Source organism: Schistocerca gregaria, chromosome 3 (genome assembly GCF_023897955.1).
Source record: "Schistocerca gregaria isolate iqSchGreg1 chromosome 3, iqSchGreg1.2, whole genome shotgun sequence".
Taxonomy (NCBI): domain Eukaryota; kingdom Metazoa; phylum Arthropoda; class Insecta; order Orthoptera; family Acrididae; genus Schistocerca; species Schistocerca gregaria.
The window spans coordinates 787,322,390-787,342,507 of record NC_064922.1 but is presented as its reverse complement, the minus strand read 5'-3'; the positions used below and the strand labels follow the sequence as shown (position 1 = coordinate 787,342,507).

The 20,118-nt window shown below is 41.0% G+C and overlaps 1 protein-coding gene across 2 annotated transcripts in view; it reads right to left on the bottom strand.

The window, feature by feature from the left end:
• Positions 1–202: 202 nt before the first annotated feature.
• Positions 203–20,118, bottom strand: part of LOC126354237 (sugar transporter SWEET1-like) — a 223,997-nt gene continuing 204,081 nt past the window's right edge. For both annotated transcript variants that reach the window (XM_050003735.1, XM_050003734.1), the window contains exons 5-6: positions 16,868–16,987; positions 203–619 (exon numbers count right to left, since the gene is read on the bottom strand). In XM_050003735.1, the coding sequence (XP_049859692.1) occupies positions 533–619; positions 16,868–16,987 (207 nt within the window). In that variant the 3' untranslated portion in view covers positions 203–532. The remainder of the gene's footprint in view (positions 620–16,867; positions 16,988–20,118) is intronic.

Sequence of the window (20,118 nt, the reverse complement as noted above, 5' to 3'; positions counted from 1 at the left end):
TTTTCTTTGAGAATTAAGTTATCTGAAAATGTTAAAACCAATGAGAAGACCAATAGCTGTCAATTGCCTTTATAAAATCTTCTGAACTGAACAATCACTGTGACTTTCAAATGGAGTTTCATACTTTGTGAACCACATATACACAAGAAAACTGAAGTTGTAAAGTAAAAAATTATCAGAAACAAAAGCATAATTCTCTACATAAGATATAAAAGCCAAATTTATTAATCACAAGTAAAATATAGTCTCATATAAAATATAATTATCTCACAGCCATTTACATGAAGCCTTTAAAAATTACATATATTTGAAGGAAGATTTTTTCCCATTTCAACAGAATGTCTAGTTTTCCTCAGGTACGTCAATTTAAAATCTTATCACAAAACAGTCATGGATGTAAGTTTCTCAGTCGTAAGTATCATGCACAATCATTTCATTCTTTTCTCCTCCTAACACAAAAAATAAACAAGCAATAATAAATACATTGCACTTCTCTTTGGTGCAAAGATGGTGTCCTTTCACTGCGATCTCTTCACTCTGCCTGCACAGGCTGGTCACGGTATATAACAAAAAGCGAGAGCTGAAATGTGCTCAATAGTGTACCGATTATATTTACAACCTGCAAAAATGAGAGAGATTGTTAGAACCACACTGTAAAAATTACAAATTACGTGAAAAATTACTAATAATGAGCATTGTTTAACAGTAATATAATATTATACTTGATTTACTGGAACTGGTCTACAAATGCTTAACCACAATATATCTTGCTGCAAAACATAGTGTATTCACAGCTCTCAACTATCAGCTGAATTAACATGTAAAAAATGTTAGTTCATCATCTTTTATACACATTAAAACACACTTTTTCCATCTTGTAAGTTCTACACAATATGTTGTCATAACTGTGTTGCGGGGAACTTGACAGTGAAGTCATCATGGTCTACGCTTGAACAATTTGGAACGAATGCAGTCAAAATACTTAAAATTTATGTTGTGCAAACTGTAATTTCACTGACCACTAATAACACAGTTCCACCATATTTAAAAATATACCCTAAACCACTGAACATTGCAAACAAAAGCAAAAGGCAAAAGTAAATGCTTTTATGTATGTGGTTTGCTTGCTGATCACACAACAGTTAGGAAGAATGACAGGCCTCTTGTTGTTTTACGAATTCTTGACAATACATAAAAAAATTATTATAAATTTGACACAAAATACATTGCCCAAGTTAATGAACAGGAGAGTTACTTTTCACAATGTTACCAGAAATGGCAACCACTGATATTGGCACTGTGTTGATCACTATTTATGAAATTGTGAGGCCCATGTTGCACTTTGCCTGACAGAGAGTAGCAATAGCATTCTGCTTGTTCTGCTGTAGTTCTCACAATGTGTGGCAATTATTTGTGTATGCTTAATCATCTAACTTACCACACCGGTAAGAATCATGTGGAGGGTGATCATGTAATATTTTAGGCCAGGAAATTTTACTACCTTTGCTGACTGACCTCTCCGCATCAAATACCTCGAGAATTCTTGCCAATAATGCTATTTTCACTGTTAGTCCATTTTGCTGAAAATGTCCACATTGTCATTCACCTCCTGGCCATTGATTAACAATTGTCATAAAATACCAAGAACACTTTTCACAAATTGTTGTTCACTACCTGTAACCATTCTTTTCTCACACTTGTCTTGCATAGAAATGAAATGCAAGAGGATTAACACTAAACTACATTTATTCCATCTAGGCATTTTTTGCTGTACTGTTCACATGATATTTCCCCAAATATACATGACTTGCCACTCACCCCCCCCCCCAATAATAATAATAATAATAATAATAATAATAATAATAATAATAATAATAATAATAATAATAACTGTACCATGTATTTACAGACCAACAACTACAAAGCATCAGCATTCTGACTCTCTGACAACACAAGTGTCACAAAGTGCACCACATGTTTCTTCCTGGAAGCAGACTTTTGCTATGCATTTCTCAATTAGTACATTCAGTATTAGAGGGTAGCGGTCATGCATACCAATCGAAGTAGTGCCTGAGATAAAATACCTCAATTGCAACTGAGAAAGGGCAGAACGACAAACTGGGCAGGACAGCTGCCAGCCATCACAGCCAACCCATATTGTTTTTATTTTGTTCCCTGACATTGCTATCTTCTTCTCATAGTGCATTTTTTTTAGATGTCTGAATTACTTTTTTTTAATATGTTACAGTATTCCTTGTATTTAGCTAAATCATCAGCAATGGAGCTATCCTTGGTCGACAGAAACATTTTCCTTTTTGTCTTGCAGGAAATCTTTATTCCTTGTGTAATCCATGGTTTTATTATAGGCTTCTGTTTAATTTGAATAACTTTTCGAGGAAAACAGTTTTCAAACATGGTACTGACATTGTTCATGAATGTGTTATATTTTTCATTCATGTCATGAGCACTATAAACATCTTTCCAGTTCATATCTTAGAGCACTCTTCTAAAACACTCAATTTTTGGTTGATTGACTACTCTCCTGTACTCAGATTTGGCAGTCTTGATAATCTGCTTAGAATTGACATCTAAAACAAGGAGCTGCATGTCATGACCTGATAGTCCATTTATAACAGGTTTTATGATATGATTTTGTTCCTTTGATTTGTCTATAAAAATGTTATCAATGGCTGTCCTTGAGGATTTAGTGATCCTAGTTGGAAAGTTTACTGGAAGATTGCATTAGAAAATCTGTATTAAAGTCACCAGCAATCAAAATTTCTTTGTTTATTCCTGTTAAATAACCCAAAAGAGCTTCTGGATGATTTATGAATAGACTATAATTTCCTGCAGGTGCTCGGTAAATAGTTACTATTATATAGGATCTGTTATGGAACTCTACTTCTGTTGCACATGCTTCTAGATGCTGCTCTAAACAGAATTTATTAATATCAACGTTCTTGAATTTATGGCAGTTTTTAATAAATGTGGCAACTCCTCCTCCATTCATATGTACTCCGCAGAAGTAGGAAGCTAGCTTAAATCCTGAAATGTCTAACATATCTATACCAGTCGTCACTTGATGTTCAGAGAGGCAGATTATGTCAATTTCATTAGATGAATTCATTTCATCGATACAAATGAGTAGTTCATCAACTTTATTTCTGAGTCTCGGAATGTTCTGGTGTAATAAAGATAACTTATTTTGCACACTAATGGGATTATAACTGCTTTGGTGAAGATGAACTGGCATTTTCTGATTACTTTCTGTTAAACGTTGTTTAAATGGAAGCTGTATGCTAAAATCTGACTCCTGTTCATCTGTTTTCTCAAACTGAGCATGTCTGCCAATCTCTCTTAAAACTCGTTTTCTTTCCCCCTTCCCTATCCTAAAAAAGGCATCCTTCTGACACCTGTGACCACTGGTATATTACCACTTGTGACAGTGTCCCCCCTTACGTTTTCTGCAATCAACCCAGACAATTTTCCCTTCCCTTTCCTATTGAGGTGAAGGCCGTGCCTAGTGTGTAGTCCCACCTATCGATAGCATCTACAGGAATCAAACCAATAAGGTATACACTATATCCGTCCTAAGCAGCCACTCCAACTCCAAGTTCACCCTTCCTATGGAAGAGTTCAAATGAGGCCGATCATGGTCTCAAGACAGACACAAATCCCACACCCGTATGCTTCGTTGCTGATGCTATATTCACCAGGTCACTCTCTATGGAATATTCAGAGTCCCCTAACAGAACTTTCTTTCTCTTTACAAATTTTTGTACTTTTTTCAAGTCCTTGAGAGCTTGTTGTGCCCTTTCTACAGCTTCTGCTACATGAGGTTCATCTGATTCTGACTGAGGCAACAGGCCAAATCTATTTTCAAGATTTATGACAAAGCTGTCTGATGCTCTGCTTTGCCTGTTCCCCCTATTACCTGTTGCCACTTGCCACCTATGTTCACCCTTCTCCCTCTTTAACCTGTCCAGATCCTCCCTTGCCTTGTCTAGGTCAGCTTGAAGAGCTGCAATTTTCCCTTCCTGTTTCAGTATTTTCCTATCTCTACTGCAGATCCTGCAAAACCACTGGTGAGCCTCATTTATGTCCCCATTTCCCACGCCATTACATTCACCCCAATGAAAGAAACTACAGCACCCATCATACCAAACCCTGGAACTAATGATCCTACAGCATGTCACACAATTCTCACTCGTGGTAAAAACAGAAATCGTATAAACTGATTAAATGTAAACAAAGGACCCTAGAAACTATTCAGGCAGATATAAATAAATTCTCTACATTAAGAAGCAATGTGTGCTGAATTTGCAGGCATTTGTATGTGAAGAAATTGGTGGTACAAATATTAAAATTTCTGATGTCACACGCATTCTGCCATTGTCATCTGAATCAGTTTTTGATGGAACTGAACGAAGAGTGTGGAGACATCACATATTACTGTAAAGTATGTCTGGAATTATTTTTTGGTTTAAAACTCACTCTGTTGAATTTATGAAGGAAAAAGAAGTGTAGGAATGAAAATTAGAATACCCGGGATTGACGGCAGACCTCATATTTTAAGTGGACTCAACTTGACACTCCTCCCCATGAACCATGAACCTTGTCGTTGGTGGGGAGGCTTGCGTGCCTCAGCGATACAGATAGCCGTACCGTAGGTACAACCACAACGGAGGGGTATCTGTTGAGAGGCCAGACAAACGTGTGGTTCTTGAAGAGGGGCAGCAGCCTTTTCAGTAGTTGCAAGGGCAACAGTTTGGATGATTGACTGATCTGGCCTTGTAACAATAACCAAAACGGCCTGGCTGTGCTGGTACTGCGAACGGCTGAAAGCAAGGGGAAACTACGGCCGTAATTTTTCCCGAGGGCATGCAGCTTTACTCTATGCTTAAATGATTATGGCGTCCTCTTGGGTAAAATATTCCGGAGGTAAAATAGTCCCCCATTCGGATCTCCGGGCGGGGACTACTCAAGAGGATGCCGTTTATCAGGAGAAAGAAAACTGGCGTTCTACGGATCGGAGCGTGGAATGTCAGATCCCTTAATCGGGCAGGTAGGTTAGAAAATTTAAAAAGGGAAATGGATAGGTTAAAGTTAGATATAGTGGGAATTAGTGAAGTTCGGTGGCAGGAGGAACAAGGCTTTTGGTCAGGTGACTACAGGGTTATAAACACAAAATCAAATAGGGGTAATGCAGGAGTAGGTTTAATAATGAATAGGAAAATAGGAATGCGGGTAAGCTACTACAAACAGAATAGTGAACGCATTATTGTGGCCAAGATAGATACGAAGCCCACACCTACTACAGTAGTACAAGTTTATATGCCAACTAGCTCTGCAGATGACGAAGAAATTTAAGAAATGAATTTAATTGATGAAAGGAGAAAATATAAAAATGCAGTAAATGAAGCAGGCAAAAAGGAATACAAACGTCTCAAAAATGAGATCGACAAGAAGTGCAAAATGGCTAAGCAGGGATGGCTAGAGGACAAATGTAAGGATGTAGAGGTGTATCTCACTAGGGGTAAGATAGATACTACCTATAGGAAAATTAAAGAGATCTTTGGAGAAAAGAGAACCACTTGTATGAATGTCAAGAGCTCAGATGGAAACCCAGTTCTAAGCAAAGAGGGGAAAGCAGAAAGGTGGAAGGAGTATATAGAGGGTCTATACAAGGGCGATGTACTTGAGGACAATATTATGGAAATGGAAGAGGATGTAGATGAAAATGAAATGGGAGATACGATACTACGTGAAGAGTATGACAGAGCACGGAAAGACCTAAGTCGAAACAAGGCCCCCGGAGTAGACAACATTCCATTGGAACTACTGATGGCCTTGGGAGAGCCAGTCCTATCAAAACTCTACCAGCTGGTGAGCAAGATGTATGAGACAGGCGAAATACCCTCAGACTTCAAGAAGAATATAATAATTCCGATCCCAAAGAAAGCAGGTGCTGACAGAAGTGAAAATTACCGAATTATCAGTTTAATAAGTCACAGCTGCAAAATACTAACGCAAAATCTTTACAGACGAATGGGAAAACTGGTAGAAGCTGACCTCGGGGAAGATCAGTTTGGATTCTGTAGAAATGTTGGAACATGTGAGGCAATACTGACCTTACGACTTATCTTAGAAGAAAGATTAAGGAAAGGCAAACCTACGTTTCTAGCATTTGTAGACTTAGAGAAAGCTTTTGACAATGTTGACTGGAATACTCTCTTTCAAATTCTAAAGGTGGCAGGGATAAAATACAGGGAGTGAAAGGCTATTTACAATTTGTACGGAAACCAGATGGCAGTTGTAAGAGTCGAGGGACATGAAAGGGAAGCAGTGGTTGGGAAGGGACTAAGACAGGGTTGCAGCCTCTCCCCGATGTTATTCAATCTGTATATTGAGCAAGCAGTAAAGGAAACAAAAGAAAAATTCAGAGTAGGTATTAAAATCCATGGAGAAGAAATAAAAACTTTGAGGTTCGCTGATGACATTGTAATTCTGTCAGAGACAGCAGAGAACTTGGAAGAGCAGTTGAACGGAATGGACAGTGTCTTGAAAGCAGGATATAGGATGAACATCAACAAAAGCAAAACAAGAATAGTGGAATGTAGTCGAATTAAGCCGGGTGATGCTGAGGGAATTAGATTAGGAAATGACACACTTAAAGTAGTAAAGGAGTTTTGCTATTTGGGGAGCAAAATAACTGATGACGGTCGAGGTAGAGAGGATATAAAATGTAGACTGGCAATGGCAAGAAAAGCGTTTATAAAGAAGAGAAATTTGTTAACATCGAATATAGATTTATGTATCAGCAAGTCGTTTATGAAAGTATTTGTATGGAGTGTAGCCATGTATCGAAGTGAAACATGGACGATAAATAATTTGGACAAGAAGAGAATAGAAGCTTCCAAAATGTGGTGCTACAGAAGAATGCTGAAGATTAGATGGGTAGATCACATAATTAATGAGGAAGTATTGAATAGGATTGGGGAGAATAGAAGTTTGTGGCACAACTTGACCAGAAGAAGGGATCAGTTGGTAGAACATGTTCTGAGGCATCAAGGGATCACCAATTTAATATTGGAGGGCAGCATGGAGGGTAAAAATCGTAGAGGGAGGCCAAGAGATGAATACACTAAGCAGATTCAGAAGGATGTAGGTTGCAGTAGGTACTGAGAGATGAAGAAGCTTGCACAGGATAGAGTAGCATGGAGAGCTGCATCAAACCAGTCTCAGGACTGAAGACAACAAAAACTACAACTTGACACTTGTCCACAGTAAGACATTGCAAGGTAAATTCTTTCTGATTTGATGGGTATGACTTTAAAAAAGAAAAAAACAAAGTTGTAGAAGGGACCAATTCTGACAAAGACAATCCAATTCCCTAAGCTGACTGGTGTTAGAGGAAAGGCAAGGTTTTAAGAATTCATTGTGGCCTTGAAAGAATTACGTACAAGGATAATTTTACAAAGGTTTTTAGGACACTGTCAATCTTGCAACTGTTTTTGAGACCATTTGCCGTTTCAGTTAAAAGCACCCCTGTGCATGTGCAGATGTAACTGTCGACCTGCAAGTTAATTCCAGTTTTAATAACAAAACTTTTTATATTAAAACTCTTTAGGATATCTACATTTCTTTCCTCAGATAGTTTCCAAGTCTCCGTAATGAGGTTGAAAAAGTGATACAATATTTTGATCAACATATTTGTATGAAAGACGACATATTTGTGTGATTTTTTTTGTTTTTTGTTTATGAAACTATATAAGAACAGTTATTAAAAATGACTTATTTGCAAGCCAAAGGTTGAATCAGAACAAGTGAGGGATAGTGAGGATGTGTTGCATGTGGGGAACTTTAATGTAATGGCGAAGGAGGAGGATGAATCATTTGAACCGGCAGAAGAAGGAGTTTCAGACATAAAAAGAATGATGTTATAGGTGGGTCAATCAGTTCAAGCTGCAGTTGTTGAATCTGTGAAAATTTGTTAGGAATTATGGAACAAAGAAACAAAGAATGCTCAAAATCAATGGTTTTGAATTTGGAACAATCAATTACAGTTAAGAGTGAAGAAAATCAAGATGCTGTAGAACACCTTGACACAAAAATTTCAAATTTGAGTCTATATGTACAAACAGTACAGAGTGAAGTTAACAAACTTGGAAAAAGAATTTATAAGTCTTGAAACAATAACCGGAGAAATGTATTCAAAGCTGAGTAATGAAATTGGGAGGGGGGGGGGGTGTATATTCTGATAGGGAGACAAACAAAAATGCCTTTGAAAATGTTTATTCTGAAATTCAAAATGTTCATAAACATTCGAAGTCTTTCATCTCAAAACAAGAAACCAATGTTGACACAAATTTATTACTGGAAAGAGGAACAAATACAGAATGTCTAGTCCAGTGTAACCTACAGTAGAATAGCCATACAAACCTGTGACACTTCCTGGCAGATTAACATCTGTGATTGCATCCAAGAAATTATTAAGTGAAGAATTAAAAGTCAATGACTATCTAAGCTATTTTTCCCCAAACCTAGTTGGAAACCAGGTGAGAGGCTGAGATTCGACAGAAGAACCATTAGGAAAGAAGCAGCATTCAAAACTCTCATTGGAATGATTCTTCAGTAGTGTTTGTCAGCCCAGGGACCCTTACTAGTCATGATTAGTACAGGAGATAGAGAAGGTCCACAGAACAGCAGCACATTTTGTCATAGATTCACTTAGTAAATGTGAGAATATCACTGAGACGTTCATCCAACTCAGATTGCACCACATGTTACATGAGAGGCGTAGTGCAGAATGTGGACATTTGTTGTTAAAATTCTGAGAGCACACATTTTAAGAAGCACCAGGTAACATACTGCTTTCTCCCATGTATCTTACAAAATGACCACAAAAGGAAAATCAGAACAATTTGAATTCATATGGCATCTTACTGGCAGTTGTTCTTACCATGCAGTATTTGCAAATGGAACAGATGGGTGGAGGGGGAGAGTAATGGAAGAAGTATTGCAAGCTGGTTTACAAAATGTAGATTTAAATGTAGATGTAGACGATCGTAAATCAGAAAAATAGATTAGAAACACCAAGAAAAAAATAGATTAAAAACATCAAGAAGTGGAAATCTTTACAGGACTAGGTTTAAATAACAAGGTCCCAAATGAATCTGATTGTGAACTCATGGGGACAAGAGTAACAAGGGATGGTGGACTTGGTTAATAATTAGATGTTTCTACCAAAAACCATATCATACATATCAGCCAGTCAGTCCAAGATGGCCTAAATTCCACAGAAATTCCCTAAACGTTTGATAGTACTAGGTGACAACTTTAATTTGCCCAGTGTCATTTGGGAAAATTAAACTTACATTACCATCAGTGAGGACAAACAATCTTGTGATGCAGTACAAAACCCATGGTCAGACAACTGCATCAAACAACTAGAATTCTTTCGATCTTCTGGACACAGATAAACCGATCTTTTGGAGAGTGTTAACTGACGGGAGACAGATTAGTGGCAAAACAATGATCAAGAAAGCTAGGAAAGTAGTCATGGTTGGTGGAACTGATAAGACAGTCACTAACATCTGTAAACATTTAGATCAAACCCAACAAATGAAGAGAAACAATGGTTAGTGGTCCAAGACATTATAAACAGCAGTCTACATAAATCCACAGCAATTAAAGTAATAAAAGATGAGAAAGACCCATCTTGCTTTAGCCCCTTAACATAATTTTTTTTTTCAAATTATGTTTGAAATATATAGATTTTTTATTAATGAATAACCTTGTGGCGTTTCTGGCACAGAGCACCCTATCTTAGTGACTTTGGCTTCTTTGAACTGCTTTGTTCTAGTGCACCTTTCGGTGCGTAACTTGTTCTACTGCCATGTTTGTCTGTTACATATCAGTGATTAATAAATGCATATTTAATGTTTAGTATGTGTTATCTCCAACCGATCCTATGTGATAACCACAATGGTGACCCCGACTTCGTCACTGTCTTATCGCCAGTTATTTTGTGCTTGTTTTCGTCATCTAGGAACTTCGTGTGCTAGCCCACATTGTTTCTGCCACAGTGGATCTACCATTGTCTTTCAGTGCAAGTGTAACGGGCCCCATTAACTATGTGGCTTTCCACCATGAGTGGACAAGTGTACCTGATTTGAATTTGGTTAAAAGTGAACAATTATTTATGCCCTCCCATGCCGGTGGCCACCTAACCTTACCCGGCACAATATGGCCACTGCCTAGCGTGGCAGCACAACAACAGCCACAACACGGACAGTGCACATCGCTTAACAACAATGTGGACAACCTTCCCCTTAACGACATTGTGGTTTATCCTTCATCTACATCATTACCTTTGGGATGGTTTGATGCACCAACGAAGTTCCAGAACTGTGAATTGAACATTTATAAGCACAGGGTAGCACATTCTAATATACGTAGTGTCGCAGCACTCTGTTTCGGGGAAGCTGGTCGCTTTGACCACATCAGTTTCCACGACGCCACACTGTGGTTGCACCATGACTGTCTTCCGCCAACTTTCTTAATGGCACCAGCTGTTCCACCTGCACTGGTTACTGAGTCAGCAGCAACCACCCTCCCTCCTCCCCCCCCACCCCATGGCTTCGCCGCGACTGCAGTCCGTCCGCTGTTGCAACGGCACCGGCCATTACACACCCGCACCAGGTTCTTCATCGGGCTTGCAGATTGGACGCACCATGCCAACTTATACACCCACTCCCTCCACACCATGTGCTGCATGCAGCAACCGCCCCAAACAGAACTTAGGTGGTGCATCGTTCACCGCTACCGGACTTCCGGAGTAGGAAGCATCCTGCTCTGCATGCACCAATCTCCATGTGCTGGTGCTGCTTCAACATGTTACCTGGCAGGTTCCCTAAGCTACCTGCTTTGCAAAAAGACAATCCAAAAACTTGGTTAGCATTTCAGATGACGACGTCTGTTTTGTCTGCCTGGTGAGCCACCTACACGCACATACGGACCTCATCAATGACTTGATTCTCTCACTGCCCATCTCACACAAATATTCAACAGCCAAAGAACTAATTATCGAGCACCTTTACTGCCCTCTGGCGGAGGCTATCCATCACATTATTCATGAGGAGCACCTCATCAACCCCTTTGCAGCTTTGGTGCGCCTTTATGCATTAATCAACAATCCAGAATGACCTGATGTCGTCCTTTGGATGTTGTGGATGGTCGAAATGCCTCTGGATCTGCAACTTCATCTACCGTCTCACGTCACCGACCCACTGAAGGTTTGGTTATGTGTGGCGGATCAGGCTTACACTATCATTCATCACCGACACCACCTGTCACGAATGACATCCCTATCACCCTCAGTTGGCATGCCTGCACCTTTGGTTCCGCACCCTGCTGGCAGAGCCTAGAGCACTAACCTTGGCGCCTCAGCTGACAGTCAGGAGCTGCCACCTAGCGGCCTACAGGAGGTACTGCCAGCAGGCTCCCAACAGCCACTGACCTTGCCCGAGCAGCAACCTGATCGGCTACTGGCCCAGATGCAGTCAGCTGCGGCCCCTTCCCACACTACACCACCCCGCCAACTGGCCTACCCACTGTGCTGGTTCCACGCTACTTAAGGGGATGCCACCTGCAACTGAAGCATGCCTTGCGCCTACCCAAACAAGACCAATGGGCATGTTTAGGTGCCACATTCCTTTGCGGCACCTATCAGATGACACTGCACCATTCGCTTCAAGCAACCCCTCTATGCCACAGACTTGTCAACGGACATCCGATTTCTCATCGGCACTGGCACCAACATTAGTGTAATTCCGGTCAAGCATGCTGCTGATACACTATCACTTCCACCCTCACCTTGATCACCACCAAGATGTTGCTTCACCTACAACTAGTCACACCTACTCTTGGGCAATCCACATTGTCACGTGAATGAACCTGTGATCGGCTTGGATTTTCTACACCATTACAAACTTTCACCAGACCTGCAGGCCACCACGCGTCCAGCTCTACAGTTCCGTGCTCACTCGAGTTCAGCATAACTCCGTTCCCTGTCTTCTTGGCTATGCTTTCCACATGTGAGTCCCTGGTCGAGCACATTGCTACATGGCTCTCTGACCTGTCGGACATGCGCTCTCAAATCGACAAACTCCGCACCCAGAATGATGCCTTATACACCCGCAACGCCTCTACCTCTGCTGAATTGTCACATGCATGGCATATCATACATCGCCTATCTGCACATCCACAACGAGGTGGTTCACCACATGCCCCTACAGCATCTTCTCACCAATCTACCCCTGTGTTGAACATTCCATCACCTGCTGTCATTTTCTCACCGCTGTGGACGAATCTACAAGACGCATCTGAGCTCTACTCCTGCACCACATCTTCCATTGCCGACTTCAGCCTACGCTGCCCCAGTTCCCCAAGGTCAGTGAACCTACGTTGCCTGCAGATAGCTTCTTGACCTCTATTGCTGACCCTCCTCAGCAAGCATCAGCCATCAGTAATGGCACTTGTCATAATCGCACCACCGACAGCCCACCTGTTCATTATAATAAGGCCAGGCGCCTTAACACTTCCAAACTTCTGCACGCGAAAGAGATTGTTCAGGATCTGTCGACTTCGGGCGTCCTCTGCCCCTCTGATAGCAACTGGTATTCACCTTGTTCCCAAAAAGGACGGCACCTTACGCATTTGTGGGGACTACAGATCCCTTAATGCTTGCACCATTATCGATAACTACTGCACCCCACATATCCAGGATTTCATGCAATTACTCCACGGTTCTAATTTTTTCTCCATTTTAGACTGTTCCAAGGCCTATCATCACATCCTTATGCATCCACTGGATATTCCGAAGATGGCCATCGTAACACCCTTCGGCCTATTTGAATACTGTTATGTGCCTTATGAATTGAAAAGTTCTGCGTAGAAATGGCAGCTGCTGATTGATTCTATTTTGTTCCATTTGCTTATACTTAGATGATATATTGATCTTTTCCTCCTCCGCTGAGGAGCATCAAGTTCACCCAGTCCGTTGAGCCCTTACTGCCAATGGCCTAATGATCAACCACGATGAATCTCCACTGTGTTCCACATCAGTTACTTTCCTAGGCCATACTGTCTCTGCGAACGGCCTGTGACCGACAAGTTCTCATCTCGAAACCCTACTTGATCTTCGTCTCCCTGAGGATTATGCTCAGCTCCGTCATTTTCTGAGTATGGCAAACTTTTACTGCTGCCACATTCCTCAAGCTCCCTCTGTCCAAATGGCCCTCACCAATGCTCTTTCTGACAAAAACACCACGAGGGAAAGGAAGTTGGAGAGGACCAAACCCATGCGCAACGCCTTTGGTAACCTTAAAACTGCCCTCAGTAATGCCATCACACTCACCCACCCTGACCCTGTGGCCCATGTCTCGATCACGACTGATGCCAGTGACTCAGCTGTGGGCGCTGTTTTACAACAACACACTGCCAGCTCCACCCAATCCCTCCGCTTCTTTTCCAAGAAGTGACTAAGAGCCAGTGCAAGTGATCGACTTTCGGCCGTGAGCTCCTCGCTGTGTACGAGGCAATTAAACACTTCCATACTGACCTCAAGGAATGACCATCCACAATCTATACATATCACAAGCCACTCATGGGCTCTATTTGTAATCCAGCTAAGGACCTTCCGCTAAGGCGTTTCTGCCATATGGACTGCATCTGTCAGCACTCTTCCGACGTGGGCTATATCCGTGGCACAGGGAATGTTGTGGCAGACTATCTTTCCCGCATCTGTGTGCTAACCGCACCACTGAATCTGGAGGAGCTCACCCAACTACAAGCCAATGATGATCAAACTCTGCCCTGTCCCATATACCACCTGGATCGATGATCCCTGTCCTTTGTGACACCTCTACATGCACACTTCACTCCCTGGTTCCTACTGCCCTTCGTCATAGGGTCTTTACTGCCTTGCATGGCATCTCAGTGTGGGTTGTTCACTTCGGCTGTCCCCTGTCTCTCACAACTGACCAGGGACGCCAGTTTGAGTCCACCCTCTTTGCACGACTCTGCGAACTCTACAGTGTAGCCAAATTTCACACCTCAGCTTACCACCAGCAGGTGAACGGCCAAGTCGAGTGGTGGCATCGCACACTCAAGGCTGCGTTAATGTGCCACGGTGGCTTATGGTCAGACGTTCTCCCATGGGTCCTGCTGGGTATTCACTTGGCCCGTAAAGAAGATCTGAATGCCTCACTCGCTGAGATTCCATACGGCAAACCCCTCTTTCTTCCCGCCGAATTTGTTGAGAATTCACCGTCAGCCGTAACTAAGGGCCTTCTCACCCTGGTCGAGCGGATTCGTATGCACATTGCACGCCTCCACATTCCCCTTCGCTGTCCCCACACCACACCGCCTGTGTTCATCCACAAAAACCTTGCTTCGTGCATCTTTGTGATGCTGCGGGACAACACTGTGGGCAGCCCTGCAGGCACCTTATTCGGGCCCTTACCATGAGCTACATTGCAATATGAACACGTTCATCATCCACCTACATGGATGGCCGCAGACAGTGTGTGTTAATCAATTGAAACTGGCATGGTCACTCACTGATTTGCCTCCCAACGCTGCCGACCTGCCTTCGGCTGAAACGTCTCTGCCTGTGGAGCTGTTGGAACCATGGGACGCCTGCACTGCCGACACTGACACCCCCACTTCCCACACTGGCCGCCGCCTACAACCGCCACGCAGACACCAAGATTATGAATTCGTGTAGTTGAAGTTTCCCTCCGAAGTGCTCCACACTACCAGGGCAATGGGGGAGGGAGGGGGGGGGGGGGGTTCTGTGGCGTCTCTGGCACTTAGTGCCCTATCTTTGTGACTTTGGCTTCTTTGTTCTAGTGCACCTTCTGGCGTGTAACTTGTTCTACTGTCATGTTTGTTTGTTTGTTACGTATCAGTGATTAATAAATGCATATTCGATACCTTGTGTGTGTCATCTCCAACTGATCCTACATTTTAACCACAACCTCCTATAATGAATAAAATTATATATGAACATACAAAGATTAGCTGAAAATAATGAGTTACAAAAGTTGGAAGATCACCAATAATAAACTCATGCATTGGACTTTAAACTAAAAAATCCTGAAACTTGAAGTCATTTTCTTGTCTCTGCATAGCTTGGTGTTTAACCATGTATTTCATGGTGGTTTCCTGTGATCATAAATCTTGGAGGACCTGGCTGGAGCACAGTGAAAGTATTTATCTTGTACCATTGGCAAGCACATGTTACTTAATGACAAACTGTCATCACTTTCAGTCTCTAATGAAGAACCATTACATAACAGTCTTCTTCACTTTTTGAGCGGCTCAATTTGGTGTCAAACTCAAGATCCATACAGCCATCCTTTTTTGAAAGCACTATCTAAACAACTATACAAGACAGAGGCAGGGAGCACATGTTTTGTTCTCAAGTATCCAAACCTACACACAGTAAAGATGATGCCTAGAGGCAAGCACTGCAAACATAACACAATATCCAGGCTATAAATGTAAGACTGAAACGGATGGAGCAGGGTTTTATTTTTCGAATATCTGTTCTTAAGTTGCCCAAGTATACTCAAGATTTTAAGTTTCTGTCAATATAATAATAAAAGATAATTTCGGGTTTTAAGTTAAGGAGTTAATGGAGGCTTTTGCAGAGTGTTGTACAAACAAGAGACTAATGCACTCTTGTTATAAATGTGAATGGAAAATCAAGGTTGGAAAAACAACAGTATTATGGAAAGAATATATTGCTACTAAAGAAAGAGAAGAGATACTGAGTCACAGTAAGGCACAACGAAAAAACTGTTACACACCACAAAGGTAAAATGTATAACAAATTCCATTGTGCCTGTCTGCAACTCTTCATGTCCCCTGTATGGTGAGTAATACACTACCCTTTTTGTAATATTGTTGTTACTGAATGCTGGGAAATTACCAGAGAACTCTTAAGTCACCTCTCACGCTTCAGTAAAAAGGACTATGCGTAAAACATACAATATTTTCCAGAGTGTCCCACCAGGAAGTTAACCACCAGGAAGTTAACCACCAGGAAGTTAACCACCAGGAAGTTAACCACCAGGAAGTTAACCACCAGGAAGTTAACCACCAGGAAGTTAACCACCAGGAAGTTAACCACCAGGAAGTTAACCACCAGGAAGTTAACCACCAGGAAGTTCTTGTTAATTTTTGTGATATAAGTCTTTGAATGGATTCCAACTTTCCATCCAGTCTCTCGTGGATTAAAACAGAAGACAACAGATATCAAGTCAATATGTTAAATTTCACATAACAAAATGTATTCACAGATGAGGATACTACCAGAACAATGCTTGACAATAACACACACTCAGAAAGGAGAAATACTGAAACTACTGCACGCACGAATAGCACTCCTGAAAGAAAGGATACTGCAGGGGAATGGTTGTCACAACGTACAGTACACCCTGCTGTAGAGTGAAAAATTCATTCTGGAAACACTCCTCTAGCTTGTGCCTACGGCATTTCTCCACAATAGCCTCTCTTACAGGAGTGCTAGACCCAATAGATATCCATGATAGTTTCTGTGAAGTTCTAAAAAGAGCATTTATTTAAATGCACAGACAGAATTCAGATATAAAGAAGCTAATCTCTTTATGTAAACACTTTTGTGTTCTGTATAAAATTAACGTAGTTTTCCTCGTTAGTGATATTTATCACAGTGACATACTTCACAGGTGGACAAATCTTATTGAAACAATAAACGTAAAAAATATTGCAGTTTGAACACGACAGTAGAAATTAACAAACACCAAGTGTGGCTTACCTTCATGAATGGATCCCCCAATAGAATTCCATATATTAACCATTGTACTGATGACAAAAACGTCATTAATATAATTGGAAATGGAAGAGAACGTGTACTTCTTGATCTTATAACCTTGCGCTAATGTGGAAAAAATAAAAAATTAGAAAATCAAATTAAATCTGAACGATTCATATAACATGTGCAGTGATATACCTAAATTTTTGATAGTTGTAATTAATTAATAATTTCTTCATAAATCATAGTTATAATCCTTTATATTGTTAGCTGAGAAGAAGTCGCCTAAAGACACTATATTCTTCAGACAAAACAAACTTTCCTACATTAAAGCCAGACTGCTCATCACTGCTGCACTGCTCTATTTCTGCTTTCTGCAAGGAAGGAACATTACAACTTCAACTGTCTGTCAACATCAAGCAGTGTGTGTGTGTGTGTGTGTGTGTGCGTGTGAGAGAGAGAGAGAGAGAGAGAGAGAGAGAGAGAGAGAGAGAGAGAGAGCGGGGGGCGGGGGGGGGGGGGGGGGGATTTTCTCTGGACAGTTTTGTTACTTAACAATTCAGATTGTATAATTCACTGCTAGTATAATTTTAAGATACTAGAGCCTTCTACTCTCTACTTCTCATTCTCATCAGCAGTGGGTGAGTCCCACAGCAGTATGTTACATGGTCTTGCAACAACAAAGCCCATAGATATACAGTGTTACCACTTCAACAGCTTACTTAATTCAGAATTTGCTATCAAGTGAGCATTGGAATGCACATTCAAGTGAAGTCAGGAAGTTTGCATATACTCTAAGCATGTACTCATCCAGAAGGAACAGTGTTTGGCTTCAAAAAGACTAAATGTAAAGTATCATTAATGCCACATACAATGTGACAATTTCAGATTAATTTAGTAATGATACATTGAACACGCAACTGTAAGTATACAGCTTCAAAGATGATTACTTTTAATTACACTCCAATTTGATGGAATGTACGGCAAGGACTTCCAACACACACTGATTGTTGACATAATTACCAACTGTATACATGAAAGTAAGGTGGTTTGGCAAAAGAGGACAATTGTGATGCAAGAGTTAAAGCCTCTCTCAACCCACTGCATATACTTTATTCACTTTTAATCAGTTCTTTTCTTCCTTTTACTAAAAATGAACAAATTTATGAAATGCTGCCTCTTCATAATCTTTATGCCAAGAATTTCAACAACAGAAAAACACTGGCACTGTGGGGGAAGTGCAAGACTTGGACTCAAATTCTTAATTCTTACCTGCAAGTAATTTAGCGAGGCAGACAATCTGATTATGATCTCATAGCCCAAAACTGGCCATGAAATGAAGAAGAAACCAAAACTGTGTAAAATAGGTGCAGTGAAATGTGTTTTCTACAAACAGCAGACATGGTGCTTTGTTTTAGATCTCACAGCTGACCTTTTTTGTAGCTGAATGGTAGCTTTTGGGAATCCATCAGAAGAAAAGGAGCTAGTTTTGATGTTGACTGTAAATTAGTACAGTATTATTTATGTTAGAAATAGTGTTGATGGTGGTCTGCAACATAAATCAAAATACTGCAAAACAAGTTATACTGGGGCATGAAAAACAGCAGCTGTTGTGTCAAACAACAGACACAACATACAAATTAAGGTAGTCATGAATCACTCAGTACAGCATCGTTTGGATGATATAACACAATATGCAATACATCTGCCACTTTTGGCTTCAGGTGACATAAAATGATATGTCTACTGTTTTACAGGAAAATTAGCTGTGGATACAAACTGAAGCTGAAAAACACATGTTTTAAATAAAAGTAAAGCAAATGCTAGAGGAATACTAAGGTCTACAAAATAAGACCAAAAAGATGATAAATATCAAGTAGTCTCAACACAAATAATTTAAAATATTATTTCTCCTGAAATGCAGAAAGATCCCTTTTACAATGTATGCTCATATCAATGAAACATTCAGGACAAGTTAGATAAAAAAGAAGTATTCTGACAAGACAGACTAACCTTAATAATAAGCTAGAAGAGTACAGAGCCAAAACTAAAATCAACACCGCGAAGAAACATTAAATTCACATTTAATAGTTGTAGAATGATCATGTGATGAAACATGTTCATCAAACAGTGCAACACAGTTTATAGAACACAAATAAAGCGACAAATGTCCCAGTGTAAGTTCAGCTGTATAATACTTTCACCAAACACAAAATTTTCACACTAATGTGACAGATTGCAAAATACAGGGTGATTATAATTAAAGTTAATCTTTAAAACTGCTGTAGAAACAACACCACTGGAAAGAATGAAGTCAAATATTATCGGATAAGGGGGGAAACGTATGACAGAAGAAAAATAAATAGCTACAAAATGCAACAACAGATGGCGTTGTAAGCACCATAATTTAATAGTGGTCAACAAGAAATGACAAATGAATCATACAACAATGTGTAAGGTGTACATCTGACATTAAACAAACTGTACTACTGAGTGTGCATGGTGTTGTAACTTCAAGTTGAACAAATACATTTCAGGGAAGATGCAATACATGAAAGTCACAGTCCAAGTAAACTGAGTAAAATGTGTGTACACTTTAACAGTCAAATCATAACTGAGTCCGAGTCTGGCAGCCGCTGGCTGGCTGGGCACTTAGGTGGCACTGCTGCTGCATGGCTGGCAGACAGCGCCACATGTAGAGGACGCGCGTAACTGCACGGCAGCACTTTCAAAGATCAGTGAGTCACAACACTTTTACCCCCTTTGAAGTTCTTGCACAGGTCTTGATGGAGGTGGCCTGTAGATTGCTAATGCCCATAGGTGCTGTTTGACTGGCCATAAAGTCTCAAGGAGGAGGCTTCCCGTACGGACGGAAGTGCCCCCGATGATAACGGGTCGAGATGACAGGAGACGTGGGGGTCGAATCTGCTGGGGTCCCGTGCACCAATCTGCCCATTGTGGCAAGTCCGGTTGTTATAAGAGGAGACATGGGCGATGTGTCCCGGTCCGTAGGAGAAGGAGGCGAGTAGAGTTGCTTCGACAGATGGTGGTCATCTGGTTCTTGCATGGGCACGTCTCCTGGTGGTGTCAGTTCTTGTGCTGGCACCGAAATGATGGTGAGAGGACTGCGTTGTGAGTAATGAGAGATTCCAGTATCCCGAGCTTCAGGTAAAGCCGAAGGTGGTGCAGCTGCATCCGGAACAGGCGTTGCCGGCACACGAGACCGAAGCTGGTCCAAATGACGCATTGCAACA